The sequence below is a fragment of the Oncorhynchus gorbuscha genome, linkage group LG16 (assembly GCF_021184085.1).
Source record: "Oncorhynchus gorbuscha isolate QuinsamMale2020 ecotype Even-year linkage group LG16, OgorEven_v1.0, whole genome shotgun sequence".
NCBI classification, from domain to species: Eukaryota; Metazoa; Chordata; class Actinopteri; order Salmoniformes; family Salmonidae; genus Oncorhynchus; species Oncorhynchus gorbuscha.
In genome coordinates, this window is record NC_060188.1 from 34663650 (window position 1) to 34688678 (window position 25029).

Consider the following 25029-nt stretch of genomic DNA (forward strand, 5'->3'; position numbering starts at 1 on the left):
GAGGTCTTGACATGTTCCTGAATAACATAGCAACACCTGAGGGAATGGCATCTAAAACAACTGCAAAAATGTTAGGTGTTACAGGGACCGTGTAAAGAGATAAGAATTCCTTAACTAAGTAAAAGACCCTCTGCATTTACCAGTTGGCTCACCAATAGGATATTTCAGAACCAATATTCTAAAAACAAAATTATTTTGATACAATATATCCCATTTATTCCATGTATAATATCTGTCCGGAGAGAAATTGTGCTTAGAAATTAAGGACAATGACAAGAAAACCTGCCGATGAAAAGCAGAAAGTATCACTGGAACTTTGTCAATATTATAATTGCAAAACAACATGAAGTTAAGGCCACCAAAAGTAAAGACATAATGAGGAATCAAATTCCACATAGAAGTGCATCTTCATAGGAATTGTTTTATCCAATTGATCTTAACATGATTATTTAAAGTAGTAGTCCAGAAAATTCAGCCCACCAGTCTCATAAGTGTTCATTACAACAGTTTTCCTAATGTAATGGGTACAGTTTCTCCAAAGAAAGTTTAGAAGCATCTGGTCTATCTCCTTGCTTATTTTACTGTCAATATATAAAGATAGAGCACCATATGTTAGTCTAGAGATACCTTCAGCCTTGGTTATTAGGACTCTACCTTTTAAAGATAAGTCCCTCTGTAGCCATTGATTTAGCTTCTGTTTTTTTTAAATAAGAGGGTTCAAATGTAGTAAGCCTCTAGACTTCTGATCCTTTGCAATGGTTATGCCTAAATATGTAAGTTATTTTACTGGAATACCATAATATGATGGTGTCACACAATCTTTGACAGCTATGAGTTCACATTTAATTAGGTTAAGATATAGACCAGTCTATAAAAAAAGAGTATTATCTGTCTCATTCTCATTGTTCTATCTGTGGCTTCTATCGCATCCGCGATTTCATGTCCCAGAATGCTTGTAAAATGTGCTCTGACGTCATCTTTTGGCGACTGGTTTAAATGGGAAACACGACATTCTCAAACATTCGTTCAACAATATTTAGATTTTCTGACCCTTAAAACTGTATATTCGTCTGCACAATGGGCCCTGTCGAGGTAACAGTTTCTACCGTTTATGCATTTACACTGTTTTCTTCTGGCCATATCAGGAATAGTTATGCAATCAACGGAAATCAAGTCTCCTGTTCCGATAACACGATTGCTAGCAATGTGATCGCAGCTAAGTTAGTTTGCACTCGCTACATGAACGCTTACAGACGTTATTAGTCATCTAGCTATCTACATTAGTTAGCTAATGTTACTGTAACGTTAAACATCTAGCTAGTACTATTTGTATCATACCCATTCAATATGTTTTAAAATGCTGCTATTGTTTAAAAAAAAAATCTGATATCCTAATTACATTAACTATGTGTCACTGTTCTTCGTCCAGCACCTCCACATGTCCGTGTTCTCCCAGAGTTTCTCTCCCTGTGGGCGCTTCCTGGCCGCCGGCAACAACTACGGCGAGATAGCGGTGTTCAGGTGAGACCAAGCGAAGTCGAGGACATGTCGTTTACTGGCTGCTTGCACTTTGAGTAGTGACAAATACAATGATATGAACAGAGATTATGTAATCAGTCTGTCTCTGCAATACACATGTGTAATTTAAATGTTTGAATGGATAAAGCACATTTTTATCTGAGACGCCCACGTCCAATGTATCTTATTTACTTGGGTTCTTTACAGTAAATTGCTATTTTAATAATTTCCCCCAGTCTCTCCTCAGCGCTTAGCCCAGATGCTACAGATCTGAGCCAGACACCCATCCTCACATTTACTGGTCAGTCTCTTTCCTTTGATGTGTTGAAACATTCTCTACTTGCTACTTTATGGTTGAACACCAGTGTGAAATAGCTTTCAAGACATGCTGTATCTCACCCTTCATCCCTAGATTGTGACACCTGTCTCTCCGTCTGCTCCTCTTACCCCTCTTCTATTTCTTAATTTTCTGTATTTCTCCCCCTCACTCGTTTATTCTCTCTCAGCTCACGAGGGGCCCGTCTTCTCTCTCTTCTCCACGGACTCTCACCTCCTGAGTGCCGGCAATGGAGAGATCAGTGCATGGAGCTGGGCGGAGCTTATCAAGCGGGTAAGGCCGTTACATGATAAAGCAAGCCTACCAAAATGAATGGCTGTTTAGTGTGAACAGAATGTATTTCTATACAGTCTATGAGGGTATGTGAGATGGACCCTGTTTCTCTCTCTCTCTCCCAGAATACCAAGGCTGCTTGGACAAGGAGGCCAAATTACAAGTAAGGCACCACTCGGCCGTACATTTGTTTTGAGAAAACACATGAAAGTTTGTCTGTGTGTGGACTGTGTACATTTGTGTTGGTTATTTTATCTCCAGATGTTTGTCTTTGCTGTCTGATGCTTGTAGCCAACAAGTGAGTATGTTTATAAATGCTCCTCTTTGCAGATCCAGCCTGGAGATCCCAGAGATCAATGCCATGACTGTCAATCCCACAGTAAGTACACAGACACTTTTCAGATTCATTAAGTACCTCACTGTACTGAGACAAGTTCTCTATTTAATTATCTCTCTCGCTCTCTCTCTCGCTCTCAGGAGAACAGTCTAGTGATTGGTGGAGGGGACAATAACATCCACATAATGGATCTGGAAAGTGGTGTCTTTAAGGTTTGAGAGAAATTCATTTCTTCGATTGTGTCTCAAGATTCAGAAATGTGATGTTGAACATTTATATAAATATTATTTGTTGCTACATCTCTTTTAATTTCTCTCCTCTCTCCCTCTTTCTTCCAATTATTTCTCTCTCCATCCTTCCCTCTCGCCATCCCACACTTAACCTTTATGTTCAATCTCTTTATTGCTCTCCCTCCCTTCCCCAGTCAGTTTTGCAGGGTCATACAGACTACATCCACTGTCTGAGTGTGAGAGAGAGGGAGGGGGAGATCCTCTCTGGGGGTGAGGACGGCGCTGTCAGGATATGGGGTGAGGTTCCCTTGTCAGTCACTGACACATTTGGAATCAATGCATGGCTGTATTACATTATACTGTAGTGTTGTCATGTATCTCACTCTCTGAGCTCCGCCTACAGACCACAGGACCGGCCAATCCGTGCACTGCATTGAAGTCTACAAATACGAGGTAAGATATTGGGATGGATGGGTGCCTGCCCCTACCCTCCATATGTACAGAAGTTATGTAGCATCTTTCTTACATACAAAAGTATATTTCAGTTATTTATTTCTTCACCAAAAACATGTTTGTGTTTATAACGTGTTTATAACCTGTTTTGGTGGTTTCTGGTATATCATCAAAATAAATCAATCTCCACCTATTTTTGTACTAGTTAAGCAGTTGTTACCCGATTTAAGTACAATAGCATTGGAAATGAATGTTGAAATTTCCATTTAAATATATCCTAAAACTAAGTTGAAAATTATGCTGTTGCTTTCTGTTGACCAGACATATTGATATGTGTGCAACAATGGTAATCAAGGAGCACCTTATAAACTGCACATGCACCAAAAACCCTGTATTTTGTCAAGTGACATTAAATCACTCATCGATGGGGCGGGGAGTATATGCACAGTTGAAAAAAACACGGCTCAAAATACACATGGAAACTGGATGTATTTTTACATCACTGGTTAAAGGAAAACATGCAGAACAGTCAGCTAGAATTTTGGTACAGGGGTCACCAAAACAGAAAGACAAACTCAACACGGTTTTTGTCAGTCACTCCTATCGATTTATCACGTTGAAATCAATTGTTGCACGAGAGGAGGGAGATGAGGTTGTTGGTAAAGCATGACGCTTGCAACGCCAGGCTTGTGCGTTCAATTCCCACAGGGGACCAGTACGAAAAAGTAAGAAAACGTGTGCACTCACTATTGCACGTCATTCTGGATAAGAGCATCTGCTCAATGACTAAAATGTAATAATGTTGCATGTCCTGTTAAAACTAACACAGCTCAAAAACCACACGGGATCTGGGAATAATGTATACACCACTGGTTAAAGGACAATTTGTAGAAGACGGGTAGCTCCATTTTGAAGTTGTATTTTGATTCAAGTGGGTCGCCAACGCGGTAAGTATAACGCCACACTTTTTTGTTGTTAATCAATTCCATCGATATCACGCTGGAATCAATAGAACGGGGCCAGCGTTTGGGGTGTCGCTCTGTTTTGATCTAACACTATTCAAAGGCCACACGGAAACTTGGAATAACCTATACATTGTTGTTTAGATGAGAATGTGTAGAAGGCTTCTATCTATATTTTGGAATGTTGATTTCCGGAGGCTGCCATCGTGAAAAGGGGGGGTGGGGGGGGGCTTTCTGTTAACTTCAACTAATCACAACCCTCCATAGGATATCAACAGTGACAACGGTTGGCTGCTATTTAAGTGATAGTTTGACTGTCAAATTTGTGCGTAGGTGTGTTTTTAGCGTCTTTTATAGAGAACTGCCATTTCAGAAATAAAATGATGGCTGTCTAAGTCCTGCGAACCCCAGCGCGTATGACAAAATCAGCGGTACAAAACCAAACATATTGATATGTTTTAAGCAATTGATATTTTGTCATCGTGTTGACTATGCATTTTTTATAATAACATCACCAATCTGAGGTAAAAGGATGTGTAAACCCCCCCCTCATTTCATGTGGTCAAAACATTAGCTTGTGTAGTTGGGTAATATACATTTTAATTAGATATGGCAAAATAATGATCTTAATTTAGGATGATAGTAAATCAAGAAAACATACTTTTTTTCAATTATCACTTGTTTAACAGTTTAGTGATGACAAAATGCTCCTTAACACAATTTAACCAGACAGGTGATCTTCACTAGAGCCTGCATAGGGCCTGTGCAGCAGGCTGAACGTTTGACATCCATATTATATGGCACCTTTCTGCAGATTGCTGAACAAAATACACATCAAACTACAAACAAAATCTTTCTCCCTTCTGTCTCACTCCCCCTCTCTTCCTAGGAATGCGCCCGCCCCCAATATGGCAAGTGGATCAGCTGCCTGACGACAGAATCTGATTGGATGGTGAGGAAAGGGCAGCCCTTGCAATTAGTCAACAGTCCCTTCCCCATAGGATGAGCTCTCTCTCTTTCTAGAAATTGTAATGACTTGTTCAGTACCTCAGTCTGAAATGTGGCACTTATGTTATCAGTGTGGCTGCCGTGGCAATGCGTTAGAACAGTCGCCAAGGTCAACTCACCCTGTGGAATGCCTCGCGCTGTTGTCGTTTACTCCTTCGGGATGAAATTATTTGCAATGCAGATACTGTAACATTACTCAGCATTTTCCTCCTGTAATTTGATCTCCTTTAATGTAACTAAATAATTCTCCCTTACCCCTGTCCCTTATTTTCCCTCACCAGCTCTGTGGAGGAGGCCCATCCCTCTCTCTATGGCACCTCCGCTCCATGTCACCCACGTCCATCTTCCCTCTCTCCGGATGCCAGCGACAAGCCAACTTTTACCAGGACATGGTGAGACGTGTGTGTGTGTGTGTGTGTGTGTGTAATCTTCAGGGTGTGTGTGGGTCAGACTGTGTGTGAAGGGAGAAAGAGTTTATTGGTTTGTCTTTCTCCAACAGTAGACACTAGTCCGCCTGTTTGTTTGTGTGTATTTGTGACCTCTCTCCCGCCTGTAGATCTTGTCGGTGGGCGAGGGCCAGTGTGTGTCCCACTGTCTCCTGGGGGGAGAGGTAAAGGCTCAGATCCCCTGCACCCCCCACTCCCTCAACACACTGGCACTGAACCTCAACAGCACTGATAACAGGGTGAGAGTCGTTTAGACAAACCATCTGAACACTACATTACTCATCCAACCCCTCAGGTTAAATTTCCTTCTTTGCTTGTCCCGCTTGTGGTCTACCTGTTCTCGTTCACAAATCCTGTGTGGCTCAGTTGGTAGACCATGGCGCTTGCAATGCCAGGGTTGTAGGTTCGATCCCCATGGGGTACCAGTACGAAAAAGTAAAGTTATTATGCACTCACTACTGTAAGGCACTGTGGTATGGAGCGTCTACTAATGACTACAATGTAATAAATAGTTTTGTCCACATCAGAGCTTCAGTACATGGTATAATTGATATTCAGTTTTGATATGGTCTGTCGATATGGTTGAGTTTTGTTAAGCAGGGACAGTGGTGGCTTTCAGTGTATGAAGGACGTGGTTGTCATGTTGTGTTCTGTTGTCTTTGCTGTTCCAGGTGCTCACAGTAGGTGGAAGCAGTCACCAGATAGACGTATTCACCAACCTGTCCTACAGAACCTTCTCATTGTCTTTCTGAGGACACACACACAACCCCATTTAAGCTCATAATGTGCTGTCTTGGATAATTGTATTTCACTATTCTGTACCTTTGCTCATGCCTCTCTTGTTCGAAGGACTCTCATTCCAGGATTCATGTTTTTTATGATAATAAAATATTTTGATCACTTTTCCAAATCTGTGCTTCAGTCTTGATAAATATGTCCCGGTTTTATGCTCTGAAGGAATAAATTGTCTGAAATATCTGTATGTATTGTCTACATAAAGTCTTGGATTATTCCATTTAATATTCTAGAATATTGGGTTCCCTCCCCAGTTTTCCTATTTCATATTTGCAGCGAGTGTAAGTAACCCTGCCAAATACTACAATAATCCCATTAAACAAGTATAGTACAAACAGCCCTATTTCGTTTTTTGCATGTATTGATGAGACAAGATAAAGCACATTGAGCAAGAAGGGAGATGGGATGAACAGAGAGGAGGGAGAAGCACATGATTTGGATGAAAGTAACTCCACAACACTCAGGTGTGGCCTGAAGACGTCGGGCCGTGGACCAGTCTAAGGCTCCGAACTTTCCTGAGTCATCCCCCCCCCGGAACCAAGACATCTGGAACGGTCAACAGATCCTAGCATTTCTTCTTCGGACTGACCAATTGCACAAGTCATCGTTTTGGTGATCGCAATTGATCATTTTGTAGCACGACGCGTTTGAAATACGCATAGAAATTTAGCTACGCTAGAGGAATTAGCCCTATACCGTTGTCTAGCCGAGTTGTGTTTTGCGTTTATCAAATTTCCACGAGAAAGTAACTTTTAACTTCGTCTGTGGGCGAGCGGTTTGCTCATGGCAATCCCCAAAGATCCCGGATACAAACTAATCTAGCCTCTGCTCAGACAGCCACTGCTGATCCTAGCTGCTGATAATGCCCTCTGGTTACATGGTAGGTAAGTGTGTTAAACCCACATTTCTATGGTTTAAACTAAATCAAACGTTGTGGTTTGTGTCATCAACTGTTTTTGAATAGTTTGCGATTGTACCTCATTTTTACGACGAGTGTTATTGTTGCGACCTAGCCAACTTGTTTTTCTCAGACAGCTGACGATTGTAGGGACTAGGGAGGGACACTTTCCCAGGATTTTCAGTAATGTTTTAATTGATAATCACGATGAAGAAGAATCCCTAGCAAATATTTTAACTATGTACCAATGTGTCAGGATTAAATTTCAAGAATTAACTTGCTCGCCCCTTCTACTCTTTCCTGTTTTTATTATGGAACAAAAAACTGTCCCCAGTCTTTTTTTATTCTTTCGCCCTAAATCGGCGACGCGGACAGACATGAGTTGTCCCTGAAAATACTTTGCTCACTTAGTGAATATCAAAGAAAATTTACGTTTCTATGATACCTATATCCTCTCTACTATTTAACCATATAACATTTCCCCCAACCTTTGTTTTAACTTCTTCCCAATCCAGCTCACCTTCAACAAGCAAGCTGATGTTTCATGTGGTTAATATAGGCCTATACTTAATGTGTGTGGAGAGAGGGCAAACGATTGGAAACGTTAAATTTAGAGACAGCTGTTCTAGTGAACAGGGAAGGGAGGGGTGCATACTGGGACTGGGTTGGCATACAGTCAGGGAAGTTTTGACAATGACAGACTACAGGTTGTCTCCTCACTCTGTCTCTGTATATTGTCATTGATAAATGTTCCATACAGGCGGTTCTTTTTCAGGGTATGGTCCAAAGAAGGGAGCTGAGGAAAGCCTGAAACAAACCAAATACTGTGAAGGCGCCCACCATTTCTCCGCCCATAGCTCAGAGAGGAAGTGAAACCAAGGGATTGAGACCGAAGCAGTTCAATGGATGGAAACGTTGCATGGACTGTAGATTGAAAGAGGAACAACTTCATCCTCTCAGATTTTTGCTTTTGATCTCTGCTTGTACAACCGTTCAGGCCCCTCTGCCTGTTGTTTTGTTTCTTGTAAGAGGTGCGTGATAACTTGACGCAGAGATGACTGTGGGATAAGCAAGAGTGGTAACTGAGAAGAGCAGTGACGTGAATCCTTACATCCGTATGCTACCCACTGGAATATCTTAAGTATTAGCTAATCAAGCAACAACAATCCGTCTACCTTGGACACAGACTAACAACTGAGCACTTTCAGACGCTCATGGATGTAGTGACTGACTGCCGGAACGCAATTTGACGAGGATAGTCTCTTTGCCCATGTGTAGAGTTTAACGTGTCAGAAGTCCTTCACCAGTCTGTCATTGCAGCCCAACTTTAAGGGGGAAAAACACTTTACCGGACTGATGGAAAGAGAACTTAGGTAAACCTGTGATGAGTCGGAATGTGGTGCTGCAAATAACTGGGAATCCCCTACTGGAGTGGGAGGAACTGGAACTGAGGTGGAACCAGAACCAACCGAGGCCTAAGCACGACAACTGAATGCCATGTACTAAACTGGAAATACGCTTGATTTAACTGGTAATATTGCACTTGCGAGGTAACAGGAATAGTTTGTAATATTGAATAATAATTCTGGACTGAAACTGATCTGGGAAATCGACTGGAAATGAAATTGCAATGTAAGTGTTTTGTGGATGTTTTCTGTACAAAATCTTCTTCCATTCTGAACTGGTAGCGTTGGGGGGGGGAGACTGTTTCATCCTGGGATTTGGGAAGACTGGAATCTGTTCCTGTGGAACTGCATTTTTTGGGAGAGGATTACTGAAACCAACAGCACTGTCTGCAGAAATGGCGGGGCCGGGAAAGGACTACAACCATCTCTTCAAACTGCTCATCATTGGAGACTCCAGTCAGTGCATCTTAACTTCCATTTTCATACAAAGTTACTGTGGTCCCTTAGTGCTTACTCTGTCTGTGTCAAAATAGTAGTGTAATTCAAGTGTGCCGTGCTGTTACACTGATGTTTAGCAGGCAGCTCATATTGTGCGAGTTGTGATTTAAAGAATGAGGCTAATAATACTGCTTAATCTCCTTAGTAACACAGCAAATATCAGTCAATCTGCTTGTCATTGGGTGATTATGATGAACATGCCTCACTTACTCACCAAGCTTACAGTTCTGATGACTTACAAAGGAGACTTATTTGTCGCTAACGTTTCAGACAATATGATAGATTTTAAAACATTTACCCATGCTCTAGTGATGTGGCTTGCCATATGTAGGCTACTAGTAATGGGACAGTAAGTAGCCTGATACTGTCTACTCGGAAGTGAATGAAGAAAGGCCTTAATCACCTAACCTCTCATCCCTGTCTGACCTCTCTGTTCTAGATGTAGGGAAGAGCAGTCTACTACTACGATTTGCAGATAACTCCTTCTCGGGTGAGTTGCTGTTCTCTATCTGGTCAATATATACTATTAAACAATTTGAATGCGAGTGGCTAGGAACTATGTTTAAAAAAATATTTTCTTCAAGATTGTGAATGTGTGCTTAGCATGTTGTGTGTGTTTCTAACCTTGCTGCTTTGGCCTGCAGGTAGCTACATCACTACGATCGGCGTGGACTTTAAGATCCGTACGGTGGACATCGACGGGGAGCGAGTCAAACTGCAGATCTGGGACACAGCGGGCCAGGAGCGCTTCAGGACCATCACCTCAACGTAATCTATCATCTATATCAATGATCTATCTACACGTATAGAAGCTATATATCAATACGAACACTGTTTATCACCATAGTTGGTTTGAATTTGCTCTCAATTTCAGTTTCATTCTTTCAGTTTTATAGTCATTAACTCAGTGAAGTGCTATTGATACCAGCCCGGGACAAAGTGCCAGCCAACGATAACTGTCACCCGAAAAACAATGCAGCGATTTCCTGTTTTTATACAGTACTCTTTTACAATCCTTTGCTATTTTCCACTTTCTCCCTGTTTCTCCTACCAGGTATTATAGAAATACCCACGGTGTGATTATTGTTTACGATGTCACCAACCCAGAGTCGTTTGTGAACGTGAAGAGGTGGCTTAATGAGATCACTCAGAACTGTGACAACGTCTGTAAGATCCTAGGTGAGTTTGGTGTGCTGAGATGATGGATGGATGGATGAAGAGTAAAATGGATAGTGAATTTGCTTCATTCCTAATTTTCTGAGGAATGACTTAGACTTCCAGTCCAATGTGGTAGTGTTATGCCTGATTGTGAACTGATAAACATACACTATATATGCACAAGTATGTGGACACCCTTTCAAATGAGTGGATTCAGCTATTTCAGCCACCCGTTGCTGACAGATGTATAAAATCAAGCACTCCGCCATGCAATCTCCATCCTCGGTTGCAACACTCACTACTGAGTTCCAAATTGCCTCTGGAAGCAACGTCAGCACAAGAACTGTTCGTCGGGAGCTTCAGGAAATGGATTTCCATGGCTGAACAGCCGGGGCTGTTTTTCATGGTTTGAGCTAGGCCCCTTAGTTCGAGTGAAGGGAAATCTTAACGCTACAGCATACAATGACATTCTAGATGATTCTGTGTTTGTGGCGACAGTTTGGGGAAGGCCCTTTCCTGTTTCAGCATGACAATGCCCCCATGCACAATGCGAGGTCCATACAGAAATGGTTTGTCAAGATTGTTGTGTAAGAACTTGACTGGCCTGCACAGAGCCCTGACCTCAACCCCATCGAACTCCCTTGGGATGAATTGGAACGCCGACTGCGAGCCAGGCCTAATCGCCCAACATCAGTGCCTGACCTCACTAATGCTCTCGTGGCTGAATGGATTCTTGTCCTTGCAGCAATCTTCTAACATCTAGTGGAATGCCTTCTCAGAAGAGTGGAGGCTGTTACAGCAGCAAAGGGGGGGGACCAACTCTATATTAATGCCCATGATTTTGTAATGAGATGTTCAACGAGCAGGTGTCCACATACGTTTGGTCATGTAGTGTACTATGCTGTCCAAAACATCTTTCATTTATCCCCACTTCTTTCTCTCGCCCTCCCTCAGTGGGGAACAAGAATGACGACCCCTCCAAGAAGCAGGTGGACTCCCAGGATGCAATGCGTTTCGGGGAGTCGGTTGGCGTCCGGGTATTTGAGACGAGCGCCAAAGAAAACATCAACGTGGAAGAGGTGACCCTAGTAGCCATGTTCTAAACTCAGGGTGTACCTCATTCACATCCTCAGTAATAATATATATTTTTTTAAACTAAGCCTCAAATATCCCAGATGTCTTTGGGAAAGCTGAGCTTGAGACCTGATATGGCTCTCACAGGGAATTATCAGTTTATTATGCTTTTTGTAACAACAAGAAATATATATTAATTACACTGCCAATAAATTGTCCACACCAGTGTGATCATGGTCATCTCATATCTCTAAAACAGTTCATTTATGGTGGCTAATTCCCTTTCCAAGGAATAGCACTTCTGTATGTATCTGGGTGTGTATGTATTTTACAGTCATTGCCCTGTTTCTTTCCTTCCCTCTTTCTCTCCTTCCCTCTCAGATGTTTATGGCTTTCACTCACATGGTCCTTCGGACGAAGAAGCAGAGTCAGAGTCGTGCAGAGAGAGAGCGGGAACGAGAGAAGGAAACGGTCGACATCAACTCTCACAGACACAGAGAGAGGAGGAAGAAGGGGAAGAAGTGTTGCTGAGGGAGAGAAAGGAAGGCGATTTTCGAAGAACAGGACAGACCAATGGAGAGTCGAGCATCCAAAGTCTGTCTGCACTCATGGGGAAAGAGCCAGGACATTACATGTTGACATTGCACTGAGGCAAGATTACAAGAGGGTAAGGACAGAGAACCACTATTATGTGCCGAATTTTTATCTTAGCAGTTATTTTTTATGAATGCATAATATTGTCATTTTATCATTAAAAGGGAAACTGGATCCCCACTGTGTCAAACTGTCATTAAAACCCCTAATTTAGGAAATACACTAATGACTTCAAAAGTGACTAGAGTGATGGATCTGTCTTATTTGTAATGAAAAAGACTGTCGTGAAAAATGTAACATGTCTAAATAAACAGTGAGCAATAAAGTGAATGTGTACCTTTATATGCAATATAGGCGACGTTGTTGCCGGTGATGTCTGGTGAGGACCTGCCTTTACAACAGGCCTACAAACCCTCAGTGCAGCCTCTCAGCCTATTGCGGACAGTCTGAGCACTGATGGAGGGATTGTGCGTTCCTGCATGGTGTAACTCAGGCAGTTGTTGTTGCCATCTTGTACCTGTCCCGCAGGTGTGATTTTCGGATACCACTGTAAGGACAATCGGCTGTCCGTCCTGTCTCCCTGTAGCGCTGTCTTAGGAGTCTCACAGTACGCACATTGCAATTTATTGCCCTGGCCACATCTGCAGTCCTCATGCCTCCTTGCAGTATGCCTAAGGCACATTCACGCAGATGAGCAGGGACCCTGGGCATCTTTCTTTTGGTGTTTTTCAGAGTCAGTAGAAAGGCCTCTTTAGTGTCCTAAGTTTTCATAACTGTGACCTGTCTTAGCGACCGTTCTACAGTTGCATGTTCATTAATTGTTTATGGTTCATTGAACGAGCATGGGAAACGGTGTTTAAACCAACGTCATACATCTGCCCGGTACCATTGAAACTGGGATTAATCCGTGAAGAGCAAACTTCTCCAGCATGTGGCCATCAAATGTGAGCATTTGCCCACTGAAGTCGGTTACGACGCAGAACTCCAGTCACGTCAAGACCCTGGTGAGGATGACGAGCACACAGATGAGCTTCCCTGAGATGGTTTCTGACAGTTTGTGTAGAAATTCTTTGCTTGTTCAAACCCAGAACTTCTTCAGCTGTCCGGATGATGAGGTGAAAAGTTGTGTTTATACAGCAAAGCCCAGCACATTAAACCCTGCTTGTGAAAAGCTGCCAATTTCACAGGAAGTTTACCCACAATATAGGGACTTTGTAGTAAAAAAGTAAACCTTCCGAGCTTCTGAAAAACAAAATGAGGTACAATATTCCAGAAACTGAGGTTTTTTGAAGTACCTTTTAACCCAGTTGACTTATATCTAATTAAAGAAAGTGAAGTCTAAGACATTTAGACCGCCATCACAAACCCTGTTGGTGATAACATCTATTTTTATCTTATATGGCTTGTTTTTCCATGTGAAGTTGTACAATGGCCTATCTATCTACAGTAAGTGGATTTGGGAATGTCAATAGATAGCCCCTCAGTTTTGGATAAAAGCACCCTCTTTTGAAGACTTAAATCCCTCCCTAACCATGAGGATAATACATTTTTTTATAGATTCAGTTAGAGGATTCAAATGAAGATTATTCTCAGCCTTAAGATTTTTGGTTATCTTTACACCAAGGCAGGTTACATTATCTTCTTCCAGAGATGTTACAATCTGCTGGATTGACAGCTCCTTTCAGAACAAACATCTCACGTTTGGAAAGATTTAAACCCAAACCTGAGATTTTGGAGAACAGCTTCACGATATCCAATGCTAATCTAGCTTGTGACATCTTTCAAAAACAAAGTGAGGTGTCATCCGCCAGTTGGGATATCTTGATCTCTCTGGCCTGGAATGTAAATGCCTTCAAATTGACTTTGATAAACTAATGAGCAGAAGGTTTGAGATAATAACAAAAATAAAAAAAGGTGAGATTGGACAACCTTGTCGTATTCCTTTGTAAATGTTAAACGTGGAGGATATTCCATGAGAGTTTGACACAGCTATTGCCACCATTACACAGAGTTAGCATCAACAAAAAAATGACAACTTCAAATGCTTAAGACAATCAAAGATCAAATTGTAACTTACGGTATCAAATGCTTTCTGAAAATTTAAAAATCGGGTAACAGGAAAGTCATCCAATACATCACAATTCTCAATCTAACACTAGCCTCAGATTATTAGATATATGGTGCCCTTTCATACATCATGATTGACATTCATCAATCAGATCATTCAAGCATATCTTTAACCTTTTCACAAAGATTTAGGCTATAATTTTGTAATTGTCATTTAGGAGTGTGATTGGACAGCAATGATCAATAATTAAGAGATCCTTGTGGTTTATGTATGAGAGTAATAACCCCTTGCTTCAGAAAGGCAAGTAGTTCTCCCTTCCTTATAGCCTCCTTAAAGGCTTTAAGTAAAACATTTTCTATTTCTTCAGAGAATGTTTTGTCAAATTCAGAGGTTAATCCATCACAACCTTGAGATTTGTTATTTTTTAGTCGAGCAACCCCATATCAGATGTCCATAATGGATCAATCTTGGCAACAAGACCGATTTGAATTCTTCACTAACCGAGTTAACATTCTCTATTGAATAAAGGAGAACCTTAGAGTCACTCAAACTGTTATCTAAGGAGTAAAGATTCTCATAAAACTTAGTGGTAAAGTCTGATAACTCTCTATTCTCAGCGGTTACTCCATTAATCTTAAATTATTCGAAGTATGTTGAGTTCTCCTCTTTTCAAAATTAAAAAGTATATACTGTTCTTTTTGCCTTTTTCAAGCCATTGTTTTCTGGATCTTTATGAAGGCACCTCTAGCCTTTTCCTCATAAAATGTATCTACTGTAGTTGATTCTTCCTCATGAAGTGTGATCTCAGCTACCTCACATCTTCTTAAAGCAAGCCATTTCCCATAAGTAATACAGGCAGAGTGGATTTTTAAATTTCAGCAGTTCCCAATATTTCCCCTATTCTGCATGAGAGGTAGCTACATTTCAGTAAACAGAAATTAGATTCTTAATCACAGTTTTTCAATCATCATGCAATAACAATGAGTTATTCAATTTCCAATAACCACCCGAGTATTTCTTATCATCATTACTGCACATTCTTACAGTCAGCCATATGACTTTATGATCATCAGGACTGCAGGCAGTATTTTTACCTCTACAGTGTTAACCTCTAGTCTTGAGCCCATCACCCACAAGTCAATTCTTGATTGTAGTGAAGTTCTCTCTTACTCCATGTGTATTGTTTCTCTCCAGGATTTTTAACTTTCCATATGTCAATTAAGTCCAGGATTTGACAGAAAGTCACCAATTTGTTCACACCAATGTTAGGCCTATGGGGCAATCTATCAGTCTCATAATAAACCATATTAAAATATTGAAATCCCCACCAACTATTATCTGACTGGATGGATATTTTCTCGTAAAAATGTAAAACATTTCCTCAATTTCCTCTAGAGTAAGTAATTTGGAGGACTAGAACAGTATCTATATACAGTATATTACACAACACATAACCTGTCCATGTGGTTGACGACCGCTACTAGCAAATGTCCATTGGTGTCTATTTGAGTAAACAAAAATGTCCCTTTGAAATTGTCTGCTAAAATGTGGCGGGCCAGGCGCGTGTACGCTGACACGGTCGCCAGGTGTACGGTGTTTCCTCCGACACATTGGTGTGGCTGGCTTCCGGGTTAAGCGGGCATTGTGTCAAGAAACAGTGTGGTTTGGTTGGGTCGTGTTTCGGAGGACGCGTGGCTCTCGACCTTCGCCTCTCCCGGGGCCGTACAGGAGTTGCAGCGATGAGACAAGACTGTAACTACCAATTGGATACCACGTAAAAGGGGTAAAAGTTAAAAATAGAAATAAATTGCCACCCTAGCTGAATGATTAGTCCCCGTGGGCCAAGATAATGTCACTGCCCCACTGATTTAAAAAATATATATAATCCTCTTTGCATGAATGTTTCTCTATAAAAAGGTGCTTCATAATTGTATTAACAGAAGTCTTAACTTGTAAACCATAACACCACAATTCAAAACTAGAATGCTCAGTTTGTTGTGGGGAAGGGGCTACCTTATAGGGCTAAGGATAAGGTGGAGCAAATCCCCTAAGTCTAATTTATTTTTCTGTCAGCGAAAAAGGCTCTGATTCCCCTGTAGTACCCACCCTTTCCTTGATTTCGGGCCTGTTGGATGAGAGGCCACTACTTTGCCTTTGCTGCCTTGTGTGCTGCAGTCAGGTCCTCACCGAATCAACATTTTCTCTCTTTCAGAAAGGTGCTTTCCGTTGCTTTCTTTCAAACGGCATCTCTCGCTGTGAGGAAAGCAAACTGAATGATGATCGAGCGGCTGCCGATGGCATCTTGCTTTGTCCCAATACGATGAGCGGCATCCACAGCCATGTCCATATATCCTTCGGGGAAGTCCGGAACCACATGGTTACAGATGTCTCTTACTATGTGCTTCACATTCTCACCCTGGTCCTCGGGGACACCACAAAGCCGTAGCCCCCGCCATATACGGTATCACTCTGCTTCCGACATGCGCTCTTGTATATCGGCGATGGTCTTCTCCTTTGCAGTACATTTATCAGAGGTTGCAGTGGTTGCACGTCTAAGCTCTCCGATACTCTCATATGCATGATTCAGGGTCATCTTGAGGTCAACAATTAATTATGTGTTTTCGTGTATAATTTTTTTAGTTTATCTTTATAGTGACGGCATCGATTATGTTGACCTAGAGTTCATGCTAAGACAATTCTGTCTCTGTCTTTCTGGGTGCAGGACTATTGACTAGAGTTCCTGAATCAACCGAATGTCCAGATTCCTCCATTTCTTCTCCTGAGGAGTCTGGTGGTGTTTTCTACCTGGTGTATGAGTGGTCAGTTAGCAACTGTCTTCTTTGCCAAGTTTCTGATCAAGTTAACGGTCTACTGAGCGTTGCTCTCTGTTGTGTTTATTATAAATCAACTTTTGTTACATTTAAATAAGTTTGAGAGGGATAAAAGTTACTCGGAGCAAGATAAAATCCCATCTGCACTCGCCACCATCTTTCTGGAACCCCCTCAGGATGAAGTTGGTGAAGAGCAACTTTAGAAACATGCAGTCGACTGCAGCAGAGAGGAAGAGAGAGGCTGAACTTGGCGGAAAATCTGTCTCCCTCCTGCAGGTGGCGTTTTTTTTTCATTGTTTCACCCACCAAGCAAAGAGATTTTTGTGTGGAGGTCAATGAGAGTGTTGAATTTGGTCACCAAAATAATGTATGGCATATTTACTGAATTAGGTTTATTTGATCTAATAGAAGTTTTGTAATGCTTAGAACAGCTGCAGAAGGATTTTTGAGGATCTGGGAACCATACCAAATCTTTTCAGCCTCCTGAGGGGGAAAAGGATTTGTCGTGCCCTCTTCACGACTGTCTTTGTGTGTTTGTACAATGATAGTTTTCTGGACACCAAGGAACTTGAAACTCTCGACCCGCTCCGCTCCAGCCCCGTTGATGTTAACGGGGGCCTGTTCGGCCCACCTTTTCCTATAGTCCACGATCAGCACCTTTGTCTTTCTCACATTGAGAGAGAGATTGTTGTCCTGGCACCACACTGCCAGTTCTCTGACCTCCTCCCTATAGGCTGTCTCATTGCTGTCGGTGATCAGACCTACCACTGTTGTGTCGTCAGAAAACATCATGATGGTGTTGGAGTTGTTTGGCCACGCAGTCGTGGGTGAACAGGGAGTACAGGATGGGACTAAGTACACACCCCTGAGGGGCACCAGTGTTGAGGATCAGAGTGGCAGATGTGTTGTTGCCTACCCTTACCACCTGGGGGGGGCGGCCTGTCAGGAAGCCCAGGATCCAGTTACAGAGGGAGGTGTTTAGTCCCAGGGTCCTTAGCTTAGTGATGAGCTTCATGGGCAGTATGGTGTTGAACTCTGAGATATAGTCAATGAACAACATTCTCACATAGGTGTTCCTTTTGTCCAGGTGGGAAAGGGCAGTGTTCCTGGAGTGCTCTGTAAGGGTGAAGGAGATTGAGGTGGCAAAAGTTAGAGCAGTAATTTGAATCTCCTATGCGGAGGCGATTAAAATAATTGAGAAAACAAGTGATGCTAGTGAAAATATGGTAGTGGATGCACCACAGCCTGTAGTAAATGTTTGCTGCCTGTCAAGACACCCTGTTATGTTAAAAAAAAGTGGGTTTTGTGGTGTTCATTGCCACAGTTCTAAACTGTATGGCACAAGTCTCAAAGAAGTCTAAGAAACTGGACATTTTTCTGGCTGTGGCAGAAAAGTTTGGGGGATTTAAGGATTTTACATCTGAAGACTTTGCAAGGGGTACTGGTGCCGGAAGACCCGCCCTCCCAGGTTCCCCTTGAGCCTTTGTAGGGATCAGATCTGGGTTTTTTTTAAAGAAATGTTTGATTTAGTTTAGTTTATGAATAGATTTTTGGGGTCATTTAGTTTTTTGGGGGGGGGGGCATTTAGTTCTGTTTTTGGTCATCCTGTTTCCATCCCACACAGTAGGTGGCGGGATACACATTTAAAATGTGCAATCGCCAATATACCATAGAAGAAGAAGTAGTCCCGGTCGGCAGAACGAAGATGGCAGCTGAAAGCGAGTGAGTTTGTTGATGATAGCGTGTAGGTGGAGAAAATAAGGCAAATGCCTGTATAATACGTTCATTCATATTCAATACAATTTAATTGAATATGTATCTTCAAATTATATGTACATTGTAGATTGTGGTTAGCTAGCTATGTGTCGCTAGCTTGCTAGCTCCGGCGGCTAGCTGGCTAGCGTTAGCTACATACACCCTGTTAACTAACGACACTGCTGAGTGCAGGGTATTGATGCGTGTTGTGATCATACGAAAAGGCTCTTGCAGGCAAGCTGTTTGTTCAGCATTGTAATTTACCAAAGAGATTACATTACATACAGTAACGACATACAGCTGACATCCATTTAGGAAAATACACAAAGTTTATATCGGCTTGAACCAGAATCTGGCCATTAAAGGAGACGTTGAACGTGGCGAGGAGAATCGACCAGGTTCTGGTTCAGTGCTACGTCGTTCCATGTCATTTCAACAAGCCATGACACCCACCATCTCAGATTGTTCTGAAATCATTTCCGTAGTTAGAAACCGATAACGTTAGCATTCCTGACACATTGTTTTGCTGGAATGTAATTGACCTGAGAAATTAATGATTGATTACACACAAATGGGCAATTTTAAATGTATGGAATTCATAATATCCAATAAATATAGTACCAAACATCCGGTTTTGACCGTACTTTTTTCTAACAAATGAGTAAGTCATGAAGAATCCAAGGAAATGGTCAAACGCCAGCCATTGACCCCTCGCACCAAATTCCCCGCAACGAGTGACAAGTAGTATGGCGCTGCGGCTCGGAGTATTGTTTCTTTGTCTTATGTAATGTATTCTCATAGAATTAGTTGATTTTAATTTTTCTCCTCCTGTTCAGAGAAATTAGTCATTGAAATTGCTAGGTTTATGTCCTATCCTGCATTCTGATATTACCAGGTTCTGACCACTAGATGGTGATGTTCCTGCTAGTATGTGATTTGTTTCATTTTAAACAGCCCCTCAATGTTAAAGGGATGGTTAATCAAAATCACAATTACATTGGTTTCCTTACCCTGTAAGTGGTTTATGGACAAGGTATGACAGCAACCCATGCTTTTGGTTTTGTTTCCCTGGCCACTGATTCAAATGCTGACGTTTTAGCATTTGTGACACAATTCCAATGCAAGTCAATGGGACAGTGCCTAACAGAAAGTCTACACCCCCTTGGATTTCTTCACATTTTATTTTGTTACAAAGTGGGATTAAAATGGTTTAATTGTCATTTTGTCAACGATCTACGCAAAATACTCTGTCAAAGTGGAAGAAAAATGTTATTTCTTTTTAAAGATGAATGAAACACTTACACCTTAATTAAATAGGTATTCACCCCCCTTAGTCAATGTTAGAAACAACTTACGATTACACCTGTGAGTCTTCTTGGGTTAGTCTCATAAGAGCTTTGCAGGCTGTGTCACATCCGGCTGTGATTGGGAGTCCCATAGGGTATAGCACAATTGGCCCAGCATCGTCCGAATTTTGCTGGAGTAGGCCGTCCTTCTAAATAAGAATTTGTTCTTAACAGACTTTCCTAGTTAAATCATAATTCTTAATGCTCTGTCAAGATGTTGGTTATCGTGGCTTGCCATAGATTTTCAAGCCTTGCCATAGATTTTCAAGCAACTACTGAGTATGCTCAGTTCAGAAGTATGACTGCATCTTTGTGTCTGGGTAGTTTAATACATCATCCACAGCATAATTATTAACTTGACCATGCTTAAGGATATATTCAATGTCTGCTTTGTTATCTACCAATCACTGCCCTTAATTATGAGGCTTTCGAAAAGCTCCCTGTTCTTTAGTTGAATCTGTGCTTGAAATTCAATACTTGACCGAGGGAGATGTTGTGTATGGGGGACAGAGGAAGGGGGAGTTATTCAAAAAGCATGTCAACACCTATTTCACACGCACTGAGTCCATCTAACTTGTGTTATTTGTTAAGCCAAATTTGACTTCTGAATTCATTTAGGCTTGAATAAACAAATTGGAGGAATACAATTTGAGTTATTACATTTTGTCTTTTCACTTTGACTTTATGGAGTATTTTACGTAGATCAATGACAAATGCTAAGTTAGTGGACGACAACCAAAGCATGAAGGGGTTCCTATAAAACACCTCGAGCCGCACCGTCTAGTGGTCAGAACCTGATGATGTAGGATGAGACATAAACCTAACAACTTTAATTACTCATTTCTCTGAACAGGGTTTTGAAAACCATCACCAAATTCACTGGGAATACATTACAAAGGCTGAAGAAACAATACCCTGAACCGCAGCAAAATACCACTTGTCAGACAGAGAACTAATACTATTTACTCATTGTTGGGAAAAAAAGTTTGGTCCAAATCAGGTGTTTGATTTATTATATGAATCCTATAAATTAAAATAGCCAATTTGGGTGCAATCAATTACTTTGGTTTTTCAGAGATCAAATTATAGTTCGAACAAAATCATTTCTGAACAGTCTGAGATGGTGGGTGTCAATCCTCTTTCGTGTGCTTTATGAGGTTAAACGACCCTGCTGTCATTTTATAGCTAGCTGGACCATTTACCACGCATGATTAACTGAGCTATGCAGGGTCTACATTCTTACATTTGGGTTCGCTAGTTAATGATCCTGCTCTGCAGTAAGTTGATGCGTTACAGTTCAAGCCATTTCTGCTGTAACATCCAGGTTGTTGCATCATTCATTGACATTGGCTACATCTCCTCTCTACAGTGTGCTGTCTGAGATTGAGGTTCTCCAGTCCATCTATCTGGATGAGCTGCAGATTAACAGGAGAGATGGGTGAGCCACTCAGTTTGATGATAACCCATGCCCCAGAACACCACTAAGACCTCACTTTGATGGTAGCAGTATTTTGCTGACTCATGAATCTATATAAATACCAGCTGTAGCCTGGTTGCAGATCTGTTTGTGCCCTGGTGTGGCATAGCAACAAACGACAAAGTAACTTGGTTCACCTTAAGCACATACAGTATAGATCTGTGACCAGACTATAATACTATACATAAACACCACACGCCATTGTATCAGAGGTGCGGTGTGCTAGTTAGCTATGTTATGTCGCGTCACGAGGCTGGACCAGATAGAGGGATATTGCAGGCCTGTTGCATCCTACTCAGCTGATTGTTGCATTCCCTCCTCTGTATTCAACATCCTGTCCTCCCAACTGCTCTCTGAAGAGGTCTGTCAGCCTTCACACTTAAACAGACATCTCTTTCTGCCCTCTCTTCTATCCCCGGGTGTTTTACTATAATGTATGAGTGATTAGCCTCCCCCGGCCAATGGATAAGACTAGATGAATAGCTGATGGGCTTTGAAGTGGGTGCGTGTTTTTAATTGACATTCTCTGTTGCTCTCTCTTCTAGGGGATGGGAGGTGAGTCTGGTTCTATATCCCTCCACGGGTGAAGATTCCCTCTCTCAGTTTGTGCGACTCACCCTAACTTTGACTCTCGACTTGCAGGTATGTTCATATTCCCTGCTACCTTGTCCTTTGCAATCCATTTGATTGTAAACAAATATTCCCCGTCCCCTGGCTTAGGTCATGCATATAGGTTGCTTGTGTAAAAAATAAATAATTGTGTACCCTATAAATATACTGGCTTTCCCTTCTCCTGGAGAGCTACCTACAAGGTGTGTACACTTTTTTTGTGTATTGGTGCAGGGATGTAACAAACGCCTGCTTACCCAGTAGTTCTCCAGGACTGGAGTTGACACTTCCTGTCACTGTGAAAGTTTTTCCTCATGCTCTCATAATTTCCTTTCCTTAGAACCCTGCCCTTTCCTTTTCATTCTCAGGACATGCCACTTTCAAATGTTATACACTGATCTCTCTTTCTCTTCCTAAGTATCCCTCCTCTCCTCCCTCCATTTCCATCCACAACCCTCGGGGTCTTTCTGATGACAAGCTGTGCAGGTAACGAGAGTAAATCTGTTGTCCTCCATTTTAGGTTCATTGTAGTCTGCTCTGATGAAGGGTAGTTTAATTTAGTTTATGTCCCCTGTTGCTTGTATTGCTCCAAGATTTCTCTCTCTCTCTCCCAGTGTGCAGAAATGTCTGCAGACAGAGGCGGAGTCCTGCCTGGGTTCCCCTGTGTTGTACCAGCTCATTGAGGCCAGTTCTCTTTCTTTCTCCCCGTTTCTCTCATTCTCTCTGTTCTCATTTGAAATCTCTTAGTTGGAGACTACAGTAATTTAAGAACTGTATTTGTGATATTATAATTAGAACTGTGGATCAAGGATGCCCTTTGTCCTGATTTAAAAAAATGTTTTTTAAATTTAGGAATGTATAAATAGAGATGAATATCAAGTACCTGACTCGGTCCCTCTTTTCTCTGTCTCTCTCAGAAAGCCAAAGAGATCCTGACTGAGAGCAATATTCCCCATGGGAACTGCGTCATCTGCCTTTACGGGTTTAAGGTGATCTGTTTTAATTAGTATTTCCATTAGTCCACACAAGATGAGAATTTAAACTAGTCTTCCTGTTTGAAACTCTCTGTAGCCCATGTTAACACCAATCCAATGCTTTTGAAATCCGTGAGGGGGAGTGAGCAAGTGGACACAATGGAACCGCAGCATTGTGTGTGATGTTAACCTTGTCCTCCCTTGTCTTTCTGGTCTGTCCCAGGATGGGGAGGCGTTCACCAAGACCAGATGCTACCACTACTTCCACTCCCACTGCCTAGGCCGCTACATCACCCACTCTGAGACTGAGCTCCGGGAGAGGGAGAAGGAGCTGGAGCAGGACAAGACACGGGAGAGGACCGACAATGAGGTGAGATCAAGTATCCATATGCAGCAGTAGAATTGACTGGGAGTTGCTGAAGTGAAACTGCATTTATTTGGGGGGGGGGGGGTGTCAAAGTATTTTAAAATATTTTTTTGCTATATTCCTGGAGATTTAGTGATGCTTCATTTAGTGGTCATTTTGACTGGCGGTTCTTTCTCCATCCCCCTATAGGAGCTAACCGTTGTGTGTCCCGTGTGTAGAGAACCTCTGACTTACAACGTTGCCCAGCTCCTGTCCAATCCCGCCCCTAGCTTTCCAGAGGTAAAGACACAACTGCACACACTCTTGTGGCTGTTCTTTTTTCCTCTACAGTACTGTCATAATTTGGCTTGCAATTTCAACTACACCACTTGTGGTACACCACACCTTCAATTATAGTGGCTGCTATTGCAAATACATCCATTTGTGCTGACCTCTACTTCACTCAGCTGGAGGGAGCGGTGATAGGGGTGGAGTTCCGGCAGAAGTGGGCTGAGCTCCAGAACCTTTTGGAGCGTCAGAAAGCAAAAGGCGGGATTATTGACACAGAGGCGGAGTCTAACCGCTTCCTCATACATATTAATGAGGTGAGGAACAAGGAGGGGCTTAGCAAACAATATTAGCTGAAGTGTGTCTGTGCGTGAGCGTACACTTTCCTGATGATGTATCTTAATTAAACAACGTTGCGACTTGTTTTTCACAGCCGCCTCCCGACTTGGACAACGTCACCACTGACGGGAATGCCTCTCCCAGCCAATCACTGCTCTCCCTTCCCCCTGCCTCCACCAATCAGATCACAGCACCAAAGCTGCAGCACGCCGGCCACTCGCATCGCAGGGGAAGGCCAGGTCACCAGTACTGGCACCAAGGGCCACAGGGCCACTTCAGGGGCCTGAGGAGGGGAGGGAGAGGCAGGCCCCACACCCACCCAGGGACACCTGTCCCCCCCACTGACCATCTGGACAAACTCTCCCTGTCCTCAGAGAAACATGACAACTTCCACAGTGCTCCTCCTGCCAACTCTCATGACGCACCGATCAAAGCCAGACTTCAGGAGAACTCTAGCCACCCAGAACTGGGACAAGCACAGTTAAGCCATTTGGAGAAGGAAGAAGGGGAGGGACGTACGGAGCTAGGCCAACAAGAGGCTCCAGTTCCTAAAGACGGTCAGCCAATAAGCAAATCAAGCCTGGACACTTCTAAAATGGACATCCCACCTAGCAACGGCATGGAAATGGAGCCTGGGCGAGGCCATAGGGAGAGGGGAAGAAGGAGAGGCCCTCACGGTTCAGCGCAACAGCCTGACCAATGGCAAGAGCGGTATTTCAGAGGAACGGACCAATGGGATGCTCGGGGGGGCAGGCACCATCGCTACTGGGACGGGCGAGGTCAGCGAAGCAGGGGAGGTGCCAACTACCCCCGTGGCAGAGCTCACATGGCTGGTGGGAGGGGCTTCCATCAGAGTGTGGTAGAGGGAGAGGTGGAGAGAGAGGGTGCTGCTCTATGACAAAGGGACAAAGGAGGAACTAAGAACAGCTATGTCTGTACCTCCATTTGCATTCTCGATACACCTAAAATAAAGCTTTGCATTGTCTGGCACCTAAGTGAACCGGTGTGT

The 25029-nt window shown here is 42.5% G+C and overlaps 3 protein-coding genes across 8 annotated transcripts; all 3 read left to right on the forward strand.

Annotated features, from left to right (window-relative positions):
- The first annotated feature begins 936 nt into the window (after positions 1–936).
- Positions 937–6474, forward strand: thoc6 (THO complex 6). Its single transcript, XM_046307387.1, has 13 exons — positions 937–1092; positions 1430–1521; positions 1755–1819; positions 2025–2128; positions 2254–2291; positions 2459–2507; positions 2606–2677; positions 2890–2992; positions 3099–3148; positions 5000–5062; positions 5400–5510; positions 5675–5803; positions 6236–6474. The coding sequence occupies exons 1-13, from the start codon at positions 1078–1080 to the stop codon at positions 6314–6316; spliced, it is 972 nt and encodes a 323-aa protein (XP_046163343.1). The 5' UTR covers positions 937–1077; the 3' UTR covers positions 6317–6474.
- A 316-nt stretch (positions 6475–6790) lies between these two features.
- Positions 6791–12161, forward strand: si:dkey-16l2.16 (ras-related protein Rab-35). Of its 6 annotated transcripts, none has more exons than XM_046307408.1 (8): positions 6791–7239; positions 8033–8807; positions 8946–9119; positions 9601–9651; positions 9806–9929; positions 10216–10340; positions 11274–11398; positions 11775–12161. In XM_046307408.1, the coding sequence occupies exons 3-8, from the start codon at positions 9059–9061 to the stop codon at positions 11922–11924; spliced, it is 636 nt and encodes a 211-aa protein (XP_046163364.1). In that variant the 5' UTR covers positions 6791–7239; positions 8033–8807; positions 8946–9058; the 3' UTR covers positions 11925–12161. The 6 variants fall into 6 exon arrangements, with proteins under 6 accessions (XP_046163364.1, XP_046163365.1, XP_046163363.1 ...); XM_046307409.1 differs by having other exon boundaries at positions 8033–8788; XM_046307407.1 differs by having other exon boundaries at positions 6791–7243; positions 8018–9119.
- A 6363-nt stretch (positions 12162–18524) lies between these two features.
- Positions 18525–25020, forward strand: rnf25 (ring finger protein 25). The gene is made up of 10 exons (XM_046307367.1): positions 18525–18608; positions 21357–21425; positions 22010–22106; positions 22492–22559; positions 22688–22757; positions 22991–23062; positions 23271–23417; positions 23604–23693; positions 23861–23998; positions 24115–25020. Exons 1-10 carry the CDS (start codon positions 18535–18537, stop codon positions 24916–24918), a joined length of 1629 nt encoding a protein of 542 aa, XP_046163323.1. The 5' UTR covers positions 18525–18534; the 3' UTR covers positions 24919–25020.
- The last annotated feature ends 9 nt before the right edge of the window (positions 25021–25029 follow it).

Bases quoted from the DNA above. Each gene is read 5' to 3' on its own strand.
- thoc6 (XM_046307387.1), top strand. The intron at 3,149-4,999 runs GTAAGATATTGG...CTCTCTTCCTAG, and splicing joins TTGAAGTCTACAAATACGAG to GAATGCGCCCGCCCCCAATA. The intron at 5,804-6,235 runs GTGAGAGTCGTT...TTGCTGTTCCAG, and splicing joins TCAACAGCACTGATAACAGG to GTGCTCACAGTAGGTGGAAG.
- si:dkey-16l2.16 (XM_046307407.1), top strand. From the start codon at position 9,059: ATGGCGGGGCCGGGAAAGGACTACAACCATCTCTTCAAACTGCTCATC. The intron at 9,652-9,805 runs GTGAGTTGCTGT...TTTGGCCTGCAG, and splicing joins TGCAGATAACTCCTTCTCGG to GTAGCTACATCACTACGATC. The intron at 9,930-10,215 runs GTAATCTATCAT...TTCTCCTACCAG, and splicing joins TTCAGGACCATCACCTCAAC to GTATTATAGAAATACCCACG.
- rnf25 (XM_046307367.1), top strand. From the start codon at position 18,535: ATGTGCAATCGCCAATATACCATAGAAGAAGAAGTAGTCCCGGTCGGC. The intron at 18,609-21,356 runs GTGAGTTTGTTG...TCCTCTCTACAG, and splicing joins AAGATGGCAGCTGAAAGCGA to TGTGCTGTCTGAGATTGAGG. The intron at 23,418-23,603 runs GTGAGATCAAGT...ATCCCCCTATAG, and splicing joins GGGAGAGGACCGACAATGAG to GAGCTAACCGTTGTGTGTCC.